Genomic DNA, 12,500 nt, shown 5'->3' with positions numbered 1-12,500 from the left:
ACACAACTTAACAAAAATAACAATAAAACCCTTGGCCCAAATTGTACTTGTTGCACACTGCAATATTATCCGATCATGTAACAAGACGTTTTGTCAAAAAGAAATACTTAAATATTTGTCATTTTGGTTATCCATCAATCTGTCAGTGAAAACAAACAGAAATTATACTATTATATATTTATTTTATCATAAATAATCACCATTACTAACAGCCGTCTGAGGACAGCCATTATTGTGATGTGGCCCTCAATAAAAATGAGTTTGACACCTACTGTCTACCTCTTAAATTGGTCTAACACTAGATTGTAATTAGCACCTAACCAGTGTACACAACTTAACAAAAATAATAATAAAACCCTTGGCCCAAATTTTACTTGTTGCACACTACAATATTATCTGATCATGCAACGAGATGTTTTGTCAAAAAGAAATACTTAAATATTTGTCATTTTGGTTATCCATTAATCTGTCAGTCAAAACAAACAAAAATAAAGCTATTATCTATCTATTTTATCATAAATAATCACCATTACTAACAGCCGTCTGAGGACAGCCATTATTGTGATGTGGCCCTCAATAAAAATGAGTTTGACACCTATTGTCCATCTCTTAAATTGGTCTGACACTAGATTGTAATTAGCACCTAACCAGTGTACACAACTTAACAAAAATAACAATAAAACCCTTGGCCCAAATTGTACTTGTTGCACACTGCAATATTATCCGATCATGTAACAAGACGTTTTGTCAAAAAGAAATACTTAAATATTTGTCATTTTGGTTATCCATCAATCTGTCAGTGAAAACAAACAGAAATTATACTATTATATATTTATTTTATCATAAATAATCACCATTACTAACAGCCGTCTGAGGACAGCCATTATTGTGATGTGGCCCTCAATAAAAACGAGTTTGACACCTACTGTCTACCTCTTAAATTGGTCTTACACTAGATTGTAATTAGCACCTAACCAGTGTACACAACTTAACAAAAATAATAATAAAACCCTTGGCCCAAATTGTACTTGTTGCACACTACAATATTATCCGATCGTGTAACAAGACGGTTTGTCAAAAATAAATACTTAAATATTTGTCATTTTGGTTATCCATCAATCTGTCAGTGAAAACAAACAGAAATTATACTATTATATATTTATTTTATCATAAATAATCACCATTACTAACAGCCGTCTGAGGACAGCCATTATTGTGATGTGGCCCTCAATAAAAACGAGTTTGACACCTACTGTCTACCTCTTAAATTGGTCTGACACTAGATTGTAATTAGCACCTAACCAGTGTACACAACTTAACAAAAATAATAATAGAACCCTTGGCCCAAATTGTACTTGTTGCACACTACAATATTATCCGATCGTGTAACAAGACGGTTTGTCAAAAAGAAATACTTAAATATTTGTCATTTTGGTTATCCATCAATCTGTCAGTGAAAACAAACAGAAATTATACTATTATATATTTATTTTATCATAAATAATCACCATTACTAAAAGCCGTCTGAGGACAGCCATTATTGTGATGTGGCCCTCAATAAAAATGAGTTTGACACCTACTGTCTACCTCTTAAATTGGTCTTACACTAGATTGTAATTAGCACCTAACCAGTGTACACAACTTAACAAAAATAATAATAAAAACCTTGGCCCAAATTGTACTTGTTGCACACTACAATATTATCCGATCGTGTAACAAGACGGTTTGTCAAAAATAAATACTTAAATATTTGTCATTTTGGTTATCCATCAATCTGTCAGTGAAAACAAACAGAAATTATACTATCATATATTTATTTTATCATAAATAATCACCATTACTAACAGCCGTCTGAGGACAGCCATTATTGTGATGTGGCCTTCAGTAAAAATGAGTTTGACACCTACTGTCTACCTCTTAAATTGGTCTGACACTAGATTGTAATTAGCACCTAACCAGTGTACACAACTTAACAAAAATAATAATAAAAACCTTGGCCCAAATTGTACTTGTTGCACACTACAATATTATCCGATCGTGTAACAAGACGGTTTGTCAAAAATAAATACTTAAATATTTGTCATTTTGGTTATCCATCAATCTGTCAGTGAAAACAAACAGAAATTATACTATTATATATTTATTTTATCATAAATAATCACCATTACTAAAAGCCGTCTGAGGACAGCCATTATTGTGATGTGGCCCTCAATAAAAATGAGTTTGACACCTACTGTCTACCTCTTAAATTGGTCTTACACTAGATTGTAATTAGCACCTAACCAGTGTACACAACTTAACAAAAATAATAATAAAAACCTTGGCCCAAATTGTACTTGTTGCACAATACAATATTATCTGATCATGTAACAAGATGTTTTGTCAAAAAGAAATACTCAAATATTTGTCATTTTTGTTATCCATCAATCTGTCAGTGAAAACAAACAAAAATTATACTATTATATATTTATTTTATCATAAATAATTACCATTACTAACAGCCGTCTGAGGACAGCCATTATTGTGATGTGGCCCTCAATAAAAATGAGTTTGACACCTACTGTCTACCTCTTAAATTGGTCTGACACTAGATTGTAATTAGCACCTAACCAGTGTACACAACTTAACAAAAATAATAATAAAACCCTTGGCCCAAATTTTACTTGTTGCACACTACAATATTATCTGATCATGCAACGAGATGTTTTGTCAAAAAGAAATACTTAAATATTTGTCATTTTGGTTATCCATTAATCTGTCAGTCAAAACAAACAAAAATAAAGCTATTATCTATCTATTTTATCATAAATAATCACCATTACTAACAGCCGTCTGAGGACAGCCATTTGTGTGATGTGGCCCTCAATAAAAATGAGTTTGACACCTATTGTCCATCTCTTAAATTGGTCTTACACTAGATTGTTAATTAGCACCCAACCAGTGTACACAACTTAACAAAAATAATAATAAAACCCGTGGCCCAAATTGTACTTGTTGCACACTGCAATATTATCTGATCATGTAACAAGACGTTTTGTCAAAAAGAAATACTTAAATATTTGTCATTTTGGTTATCCATCAATCTGTCAGTGAAAACAAACAAAAATTTGGCTATTATATATTTATTTTATCATCAAAAGAGCCACATCTGGCTCTAGAGCCAAAGGTTCCCTAGCCCTGCTCTCGTGTATAAACGTGCTGCTTGGTCCGCCTGCCAGCGATTTAAACAATTTGAACTATCAGTGTGGTGTCAATACAGCTAGTGAGTGTGTCACACACTCACTATGACAGTAAACCCTGGTTTATGACTGTTAACTGCTTTCAGGCAGTAATAAACGTTTGAATCATTAAACACAAATCGAATATTTTCATGTCTAGAGGACCAAAAAACGGTTTATTACCTTCTAAACACATTTCTCAGTCTCATCTCGTGGCCAATACTAATGTAGTATTGTTATTTACATGCTTGAAATGCTTAATTTATGGAAAAATATTGTAAAATATGCTTTAAATAAGCAATATTAATATTGTGTTATTATATCATTGCAATGCTTATTATTTATATGGTGTTAGTTTGTAGTGTTCCTCCACATGGAGAGGAGCCAGATGAGGTGGTTCGGGCATCTGGTCAGGATGCCACCCGAACGCCTCCCTAGGGAGGTGTTTAGGGCACGTCCAACCGGTAGGAGGCCACGTAGGAAGACCCAGGACACGTTGGGAAGACTATGTCTCCCTGCTGGCCTGGGAACGCCTCGGGATCCCCCGGGAAGAGCTGGACAAGTGGCTGGGGAGAGGGAAGTCTGGGCTTCCCTGCTTAGGCTGCTGCCCCCGTGACCCAACCTCAGATAAGCGGAAGAAGATGGATGGATGGATAGTTTGTAGTGGTGGTGGACTTATAGCTGTGTGAGTCATTTTGATGCAGTTGTACAAGTAAAATTTCAGAAAGAAATGATGCAATCCTGCTAACAGGCAGTAATAATGTTATTTTAGCTCTGTTTACAAAACATAAACACAACGAGGACCCACCTCTGTCGCGCGGTGATTGGGCGAACAGCTCATGGGGTGTGGCCTGAGCGCCTCTTGTGTATAAATGCACGTCTTGGACCGCCTGCGAGCCATTTGAACTATCAGTGTGGTGTCAATACAGCTAGTGAGTGTGCCACACACTCACTATGACAGCAATCCCTGGTTTATCACTGTTAACTGCTTTCAGGCAGTGATAAACGTCCGAATCCATCCATCCATCCATTTTCTACCGCTTGTCCCCTTTGGGGTAGCTGGTGCCTATCTCAGCTGAATTCGGGTGGTAGGCGGGGTACACCCTGGACAAGTCGCCACCTCGTCACAGACGTCCGAATCATTAATCATAAATCGTATACTTTAATGTCTAAAGGATTAAAAAAAAAACAGTTGATTACCTTCTAAAGACATTTCTCTGTCTCATCTTGTGGCCAATACTACTGTAGTATTGATATTTACATGCTTGAATGCTTAATTTATGAAATTTTTTTATAAAATATGCCTCAAATATTGTGGCAAAGGGCAACCATAATCATAACAATATCAATATTGTGTTATATCGCAATTGTTATTATTAATAATGTGTTAGTGTGGTGTCATTTGTGGACAATACTACTGTAGTATTGATATTTACATGCTTGATTTATGGGAAAAAATGTTGTAAGATATGCTTTAAATAAACAATATCAATATTGTGTTATTATATCATTGCAATTTTTATTACTAATAACATGTTGGGGTTTTTTTTGTGGTTAAGAGCTTATTGTTGTTGGAGTTGCGTCTTTCAAAGCGCTTTATTTTGAAAAAAAAAAGTATTCATTTAGCTGCGTGTGTCAAATATGAGTCTTTTTGATGCCGTTGTACGAGTTACATTTCAGAAAGAAATGATGAAAAGCTGCTAACAGGCGGTAATAATGTTATTTTAGCTCTGTTTACAAAACATAAACACAACGAGGACCCGCCTCTGCCATGTGGTGATTGGGTGAACAACTGAAGGGGCGTGGCCTGAGCGATTTGAACTATCAGTGTGGTGTCAATACAGCTAGTGAGTGTGTCACACACTCACTATGACAGCAATCCCTGGTTTATGACTGTTAACTGCTTTCAGGCAGTGATAGACCTCCTAATCCTTGATCATAAATCAAATATTTTCATGTCTAGACGATTAAAAAAAAACAAAAAACAGTTGATTACCTTCTAAGGAGATTTCTCTGTCTCATCTCGTGGTCACTACTATTGTAGTATTGATATTTACATGCTTGAATGCTTAATTTATGGAAAAAATGTTATAGAATATGCCTCAAATATTGTGGCAAAGGGCAACCATAATCATAACAATATCAATATTGTGTTATATTGCAACTCTTATTATTAATAATGTGTTAGTGTGGTGTCATTTGTGGCCAATACTACTGTAGTATTGGTATTTACATGCTTGAAATGCTTAATTTATGGGTAAAAATGTTGTAAGATATGTTTTAAATAAAAAATATCAATATTGTGTTATTATATAATTGCAATGTTAATTACTAATAACGTGTTGGTTTATTTTTAGTGGTGGAGAGCTGACTTGTTGTTGGAGTTGCGTCTTTCAAAGCGCTTTATTTTGAGAAAAAAAAAGTATTCATTTAGCTGCGTGTGTCAAATATGAGTCGTTTTGATGCAGTTGTACGAGTAACATTTCAGAAAGAAATGATGAAAAGCTGCTAACAGGCGGTAATAATGTTATTTTAGCTCTGTTTACAAAACATAAACACAATGAGGACCCGCCTCTGCCACGCGGTGATTGGGTGAACAACTGAAGGGGCGTGGCCTGAGCTTATTCAAGGTCCGCCTGCGAGCGATTTGAACTATCAGTGTGGTGTCAATACAGCTAGTGAGTGTGTCACACACTCACTATGACAGAAATCCCTGGTTTATGACTGTTAACTGCTTTCAGGCAGTGATAGACCTCCTAATCCTTGATCATAAATCAAAAATGTTCATGTCTAGAGGATTACAAAAAAACAAAAAACAGTTGATTACCTTCTAAAGACATTTCTCTGTCTCATATCGTGTCCAATACTACTGTAGTATTGATATTTACATTTTTGAATGCTTAATTTATGGAAAAAATGTTATAGAATATGCCTCAAATATTGTGGCAAAGGGCAACCATAATCATACCAAAATCAATATTGTGTTATAATGCAACTCTTATTATTAATAATGTGTTAGTGTGGTGTCATTTGTGGCCAATACTACTGTAGTATTGATATTTACATGCCTGAAATGCTTAATTTATGGAAAAAAATGTTGTAAGATGTTTTAAATGAATAATATCAATATTGTGTTATTATATCATTGCCATGTTAATTACTAATAACGTGTTAGTTTTTTTTAGTGGTGGAGAGCTGACTTGTTGGAGTTGCGTCTTTCAAAGTGCTTTATTTTGAAAAAAAAAAGTATTCATTTAGCTGCGTGTGTCAAATATGAGTCGTTTTGATGCCGTTGTACAAGTAACATTTCAGAAAAAAATGATGAAAAGCTGCTAACAGGCGGTAATAATGTTATTTTAGCTCTGTTTACAAAACATAAACACGACGAGGACCCGCCTCTGCCGCGCGGTGATTGGTGGAAGAGCCGAGGGGGCGTGGCCTGAGCGCCCCTTGCGTATAAACGCGCGTCTTGGTCCGCCTGCGAGCAGATTTGAAGAGAAGCCGCCATCAGGAGCTTCCAGCACGGCGACGCTGTCACGTTCGTGCCGACAAAAAGAGGCGAGACGCGTGTTTTTGTTTGTTTTTTCCAGTGCGTGCGTGTGCGTGTTTCCGCGGCAGCGCGCGGGAAAAGACAGCGCAGCCATCGCGGTAAACAAGGCGGTAAAGAAGGTGGCCGCCCCGCGGGGACGCGACATGGGCTCGCCGCGCGGAGTCTAGCCGGGCCGGGAGCGAGGAGGACTCGCAGGGCGCCGCGGGAGATGGAGCCCGGTCTGCTGGGGATTTACCTGCTCCTGCCGCTCGCGCTTCTGCGCAGGTCCGGCGCCAAGGAGATCACGTGCCAGGAAATAGCCGTGCCGCTGTGCAAAGGCATCGGCTACAACTACACCCACATGCCCAACCAGTTCAACCACGACACGCAGGACGAGGCCGGGCTGGAGGTGCACCAGTTCTGGCCCCTGGTGGAGATCCAGTGCTCGCCGGACCTCAAGTTCTTCCTGTGCAGCATGTACACGCCCATCTGCCTGGAGGACTACAAGAAGCCGCTGCCGCCCTGCAGGAGCGTGTGCGAGCGCGCCCGGGCCGGCTGCGCGCCCCTCATGAGGCAGTACGGCTTCCCGTGGCCGGACCGGATGAAGTGCGACCTGCTTCCGGTTCAAGGCAACCCCGACACGCTGTGCATGGACTACAACAGGAGCGAGTCCACCACCGCCTCGCCCGTCCTCTCCAAGCCCACTAATAACCCCGGGAAGGGGTACAACCCCCCCAAGGTGAAGCCGGGGAGACCCGGGGTGCCCCGGAAGTACAAGCCCCCCGCCGCGCCCTGCGAGCCGGGCTGCACCTGCCTGGAACCCATGGTGGCGGTCAGCGCCGAACGCCACCCGCTGTACAACCGGGTGAAAACGGGTCAGATCAGCAACTGCGCCATGCCGTGCCACAGCCCCTACTTCAGCCCCGACGAGAGGGCCTTCACCGCCTTCTGGATCGGGCTGTGGTCCGTCCTGTGCTTCGTGTCCACCTTCGCCACCGTGGCCACCTTCCTCATCGACATGGAGCGCTTCAAGTACCCGGAGCGGCCCATCATCTTCCTGTCCGCCTGCTACATGTTCGTGTCGGTGGGCTACATCGTGCGGCTCATCGCCGGCCACGAGAACGTGGCCTGCAGCCGGGAGTACGACGTGGAGCACATCCACTACGAGACCACGGGGCCGGCGCTGTGCACCGTGGTCTTCCTCCTCATCTACTTCTTCGGCATGGCCAGCTCCATCTGGTGGGTCATTTTGTCCTTGACCTGGTTCCTGGCCGCCGGGATGAAGTGGGGCAACGAAGCCATCGCCAGCTACTCCCAGTACTTCCACCTGGCGGCCTGGCTCATCCCCAGCATGAAGTCCATAGCGGTCCTGGCGCTGAGTTCTGTGGACGGCGACTCTGTGGCCGGGATATGCTACGTGGGCAACCAGAACCTGGACAACCTACGTGGGTTCGTCCTGGCCCCTTTGGTTATTTACCTCTTCATCGGCACCATGTTCCTCCTGGCCGGATTCGTGTCCCTCTTCCGGATCCGGAACGTCATCAAGCAAGGCGGCACCAAGACGGACAAACTGGAAAGACTCATGATCCGGATCGGCGTTTTCACCGTGCTCTACACGGTCCCGGCCACCGTCATCGTGGCCTGCTTCTTCTACGAGCAACACAACCGGCACAAGTGGGAGACCACCCACAACTGCTCCGACTGCCTCCAGGAGCGCGACCGCAGCCGGCCGGACTACGCCGTCTTCATGCTGAAGTACTTCATGTGCCTTCTGGTGGGCATCACGTCCGGGGTGTGGATCTGGTCCGGCAAGACTCTGGACTCCTGGAGGACTTTCTGCACCCGGTGTTGCTGGGGCAGCAAGGCCACGGGCGGCTCCATGTACAGCGACGTGAGCACGGGACTGACGTGGCGCTCCGGCACGGCCAGCTCCGTGTCTTGCCCCAAGCAGATGCCATTGTCGCAGGTCTGAATGGAAGCCCACCAAAGCAGCTTAGGACTGCCAATCGTCGGGAGATAACCCAACACGCCCTCGGACTGCGAATCGTCGGGAGATAACCCAACACGCCCTCGGACTGCGAATCGTCGGGAGATAACCCAACACGCCCTCCCGGTCTTAAGCAATTTGCATCGGAAAGAACTTCCAATCTCCAACTTTTGGGGCATTTTTTCAGTTTTTCTACCCATCCTGTGCCAGACAGTCGTCCCAAAGCCTTAAGAGTGCCCCCGTTTGCTTGTTCCGTCTTCTTTTACGGGTCCCTCGTTTTGTAATTCCAACAAAGTATTTATATAAAGCTTATGTATATTTGTGTATAAAAGAGAAGTTTATAAGTAGTGTATATTTTGTACAAAGTGTAGATGTTTCTTGAAAAACTTCTATTTTGACAATAAAACCTTTGATAAGTGGAAGTAGCAGAGGTGGTCATTAGAGGCTGGAGTCGGGGTTCAGTTAGAAAAAAGGGGGCTGGGGTGGTGGGGGGGGGGGGTGTTCTCTTTTCATCGCCGCTAACTTTGATCTTTCCGGAATAAAAGGTGGTTGTGCTCCGAGTGTCCGTCTGATGTCCGTCTTTGATGGGCGGCCACCATTGAGAGCGTCTTTGGGTGGAAACCTCCTTTTTCTTCCCCGGCCCTGAATTGGAACATCACTCCATCGGGCCGGGGCCGTGTCAGGGGTGCAGGGGCCCTGACGTGAGTGATTGTGAACTTGCAAAGGAGGAGCCACAGGTGGTCTGTTCACATGATCTCACATCTTTGGAGCTTCTAATCGAGGCCTTTTTTTTTTTTCGGGGTTGTTGTTGCCACAAATGTATCCTTGTGGTCCTAATTGGCGCTCGGAGAAGACGACACGCCGCTGAACTTTCCGACAGGAAACACCTCAAACGCCCTCCTTGCACCAGATTGTGTTCAATCTTTACAATGAGGACAAAAAAAACTCCACTTTGTAGTTTTACTACAATGCAGCCAACAGTACCACCTGGTGGTCAAAACGCAGCAGTACACAACTTAACAAAAATAATCACAAAAAACCTGGCCCGCCATTGTACTTTTGTACACTTCAATATTATGTGATCATGCCCACAAAAATAAATACTTAAATATCTGCTACACTAATTATCCATAAATATGTCAGTATAAACATAATAATCAAAAATTAGGCTATTATATGTTTATTTTCCTAAATATTTACTGTTAGTAGCAGCTGTCTGAATGTGATGTGGCCCTCAATAAAAATTAAGTTTGACACCTACTGTCTACCTCTTAAATTGGTTTTACAGTAGATTGTAATTAGCACCTAACAAGTGTAAACAACTTAACAAAAATAATCACAAAAAACCTGGCCCGTCATTGTACTTTTTGTACACTTCAATATTATCTGATCATGCCGACAAAAATAAATACTAAATATCTGTCATATTAGTTATCCATAAATATGTCAGTATTAACATAATAATCAAAAATGAGGCTATTGTATGTTTATTTTCCTAAATATTTACTGCTTCTAGCAGCCGCATGAATGTGATGTGGCCCTCAATAAAAATGAGTTTGACACCAACTGTCTACCTCTTAAATTGGTCTTACACTAGATAGTAATTAGCACCTAACAAGTGTAAACAACTTAACAAAAATAATAATCCAAAACCTGGCCAACAATTGTGCTTTTTGTACACTTCAATATTATCTGATCATGCCGACAAAAATAAATACTTAAATATCTGCTACACTAATTATCCATAAATATGTCAGTATAAACATAATAATCAAAAATGGGGCTATTATATGTTTATTTTACTAAACATTTACTGTTAGTAGCAGCTGTCTGAATGTGATGTGGCCCTCAATAAAAATGAGTTTGACACCTACTGTCTACCTCTTAAATTGGTCTTACAGTAGATTGTAATTAGCACCTAACAAGTGTAAACAACTTAACAAAAATAATCATCAAAAACCTGGCCAGTCATTGTGCTTTTGTACACTTCAATGTTATCTGATCATGCCCACAAAAATAAATACTTAAATATCAGTCACACTAATTATCCATAAATATGTCAGTAAAACATAATAATAAACAATGAGGCTATTATGTTTATTTTACTAAACATTTACTGTTAGTAGCAGCCGTCTGAATGTGATGTGGCCCTCAATAAAAATGAGTTTGACACCTACTGTCCACCTCTTAAATTGGTCTTACACTAGATTGTAATTAGCACCTATCAAGTGTAAACAACTCAAGAAAATTATAACAAAAAACCTGGCCCGCCATTGTACTTTTTGTACACTTCAATATTATCTGATCATGCCGACAAGAATAAATACTTAAATATCTGTCATTTTAGCTATCCATCAATCAGTCAGTAAAAACATAAGCACAAATTTAAATGAGTTTGACACCTACTGTTTACCTCGTAAATTGGTCTTACAGTAGATTGTAATTAACACCTAACCAGTGTCCTTCCTACACAAGTGGATTTATACGACCAAATGTATGTATTATTAATGAGGTTTATTAGACATAACACAAACAACTATGTGTTTTGTCAACTATAACACAAAAGCTAGAAATATGTTTTTGCAAATAACTTACATTTATTAATTTTAGCGTATTTATTACACAAAAGGTGTCAAAGTCGCTCACCACATTTGTAATTCAATTGGGGAAAAAACATATTATATATATATATGTATATATATATATATAATATATATATATATATATATATATACATATATATATATCCATCCATCCATTTTCTACCGCTTATTCCCTTTCGGGGTCGCGGCGGGCGCTGGCGCCTATCTCAGCTACAATCGGGCGGAAGGCAGGGTACACCCTGGACAAGTCGCCACCTCATCGCAGGGCCAACACAGATAGACAGACAACATTCACACTCACATTCACACACTAGGGCCAATTTAGTGTTGCCAATCAACCTATCCCCAGGTGCATGTCTTTGGAAGTGGGAGGAAGCCGGAGTACCCGGAGGGAACCCACGCATTCACGGGGAGAACATGCAAACTCCACACAGGAAGATCCCGAGCCTGGATTTGAACCCAGGACTGCAGGAACTTCTTATTGTGAGGCAGACGCACTAACCCCTCTGCCACCGTGAAGCCCATATATATATATATATATATATATATATAAATTTCTTTACCATCACATTTGTTATTTTGAACTATTAGTGAATATTTACAAGAACTCAATAGTTTGACATAAACGCGATTTTACTGTCAGAATGTTTCTTAAATGTTTTACCACAACTTGGTAAAAGTTGTACTTTTGATATTATTTGTGTTTATTTTGAAGCAAAGTGTTTCAATCAGACTCATCTTTGCCGGGGCAAATACGACATAATAAATGTGGAAATATAAAGCTCTAAATTAAATCCTGGAGAGAACATAAATGTAAATTTCCCTCCAGACTTTATTTAAATTTCATGTATTTTAAGTGGGAAATGTGGAAAGTTAATTTAAAACCTTTTTTTTGTTTTATCAACTTGCTTTACTGTGCACTAAAATAATACTTCTATTTGTTCATTTTATTCATGCCATTATTTTTTGTTTATTTTGCATAACATGAGTGTTTGGGACTAAGTATTAAGAATAAAAGATTCATGTTGGAACTTTGCAACATGGAGGGAGCAGACCTTGATTTAAATCACATTAAATGGAAATGTGTAGATTGCAATTCGCTTGGCCATGCTGCAATATTTCCTGAATTATATCAAAAATATCACAAGACCTCCCATGGCAAA

At 40.3% G+C, this 12,500-nt stretch overlaps 1 protein-coding gene across 1 annotated transcript; it reads left to right on the top strand.

Annotated features, from left to right (window-relative positions):
* The first annotated feature begins 6,694 nt into the window (after nt 1–6,694).
* Nucleotides 6,695–9,156, top strand: LOC133569775 (frizzled-8-like). Its single transcript, XM_061922369.1, has one exon. The coding sequence runs from the start codon at nt 6,977–6,979 to the stop codon at nt 8,717–8,719; it is 1,743 nt and encodes a 580-aa protein (XP_061778353.1). The 5' UTR covers nt 6,695–6,976; the 3' UTR covers nt 8,720–9,156.
* The last annotated feature ends 3,344 nt before the right edge of the window (nt 9,157–12,500 follow it).

Source organism: Nerophis ophidion, linkage group LG15, assembly GCF_033978795.1.
Source record: "Nerophis ophidion isolate RoL-2023_Sa linkage group LG15, RoL_Noph_v1.0, whole genome shotgun sequence".
In the NCBI taxonomy this organism is placed as follows: Eukaryota; Metazoa; Chordata; class Actinopteri; order Syngnathiformes; family Syngnathidae; genus Nerophis; species Nerophis ophidion.
Note: the sequence above shows the minus strand (reverse complement) of the source record. Positions and strands in the feature narration are given on the sequence as shown.

Coding starts and splice junctions, on each gene's coding strand:
- LOC133569775 (XM_061922369.1), top strand. CDS start 6,977: ATGGAGCCCGGTCTGCTGGGGATTTACCTGCTCCTGCCGCTCGCGCTT.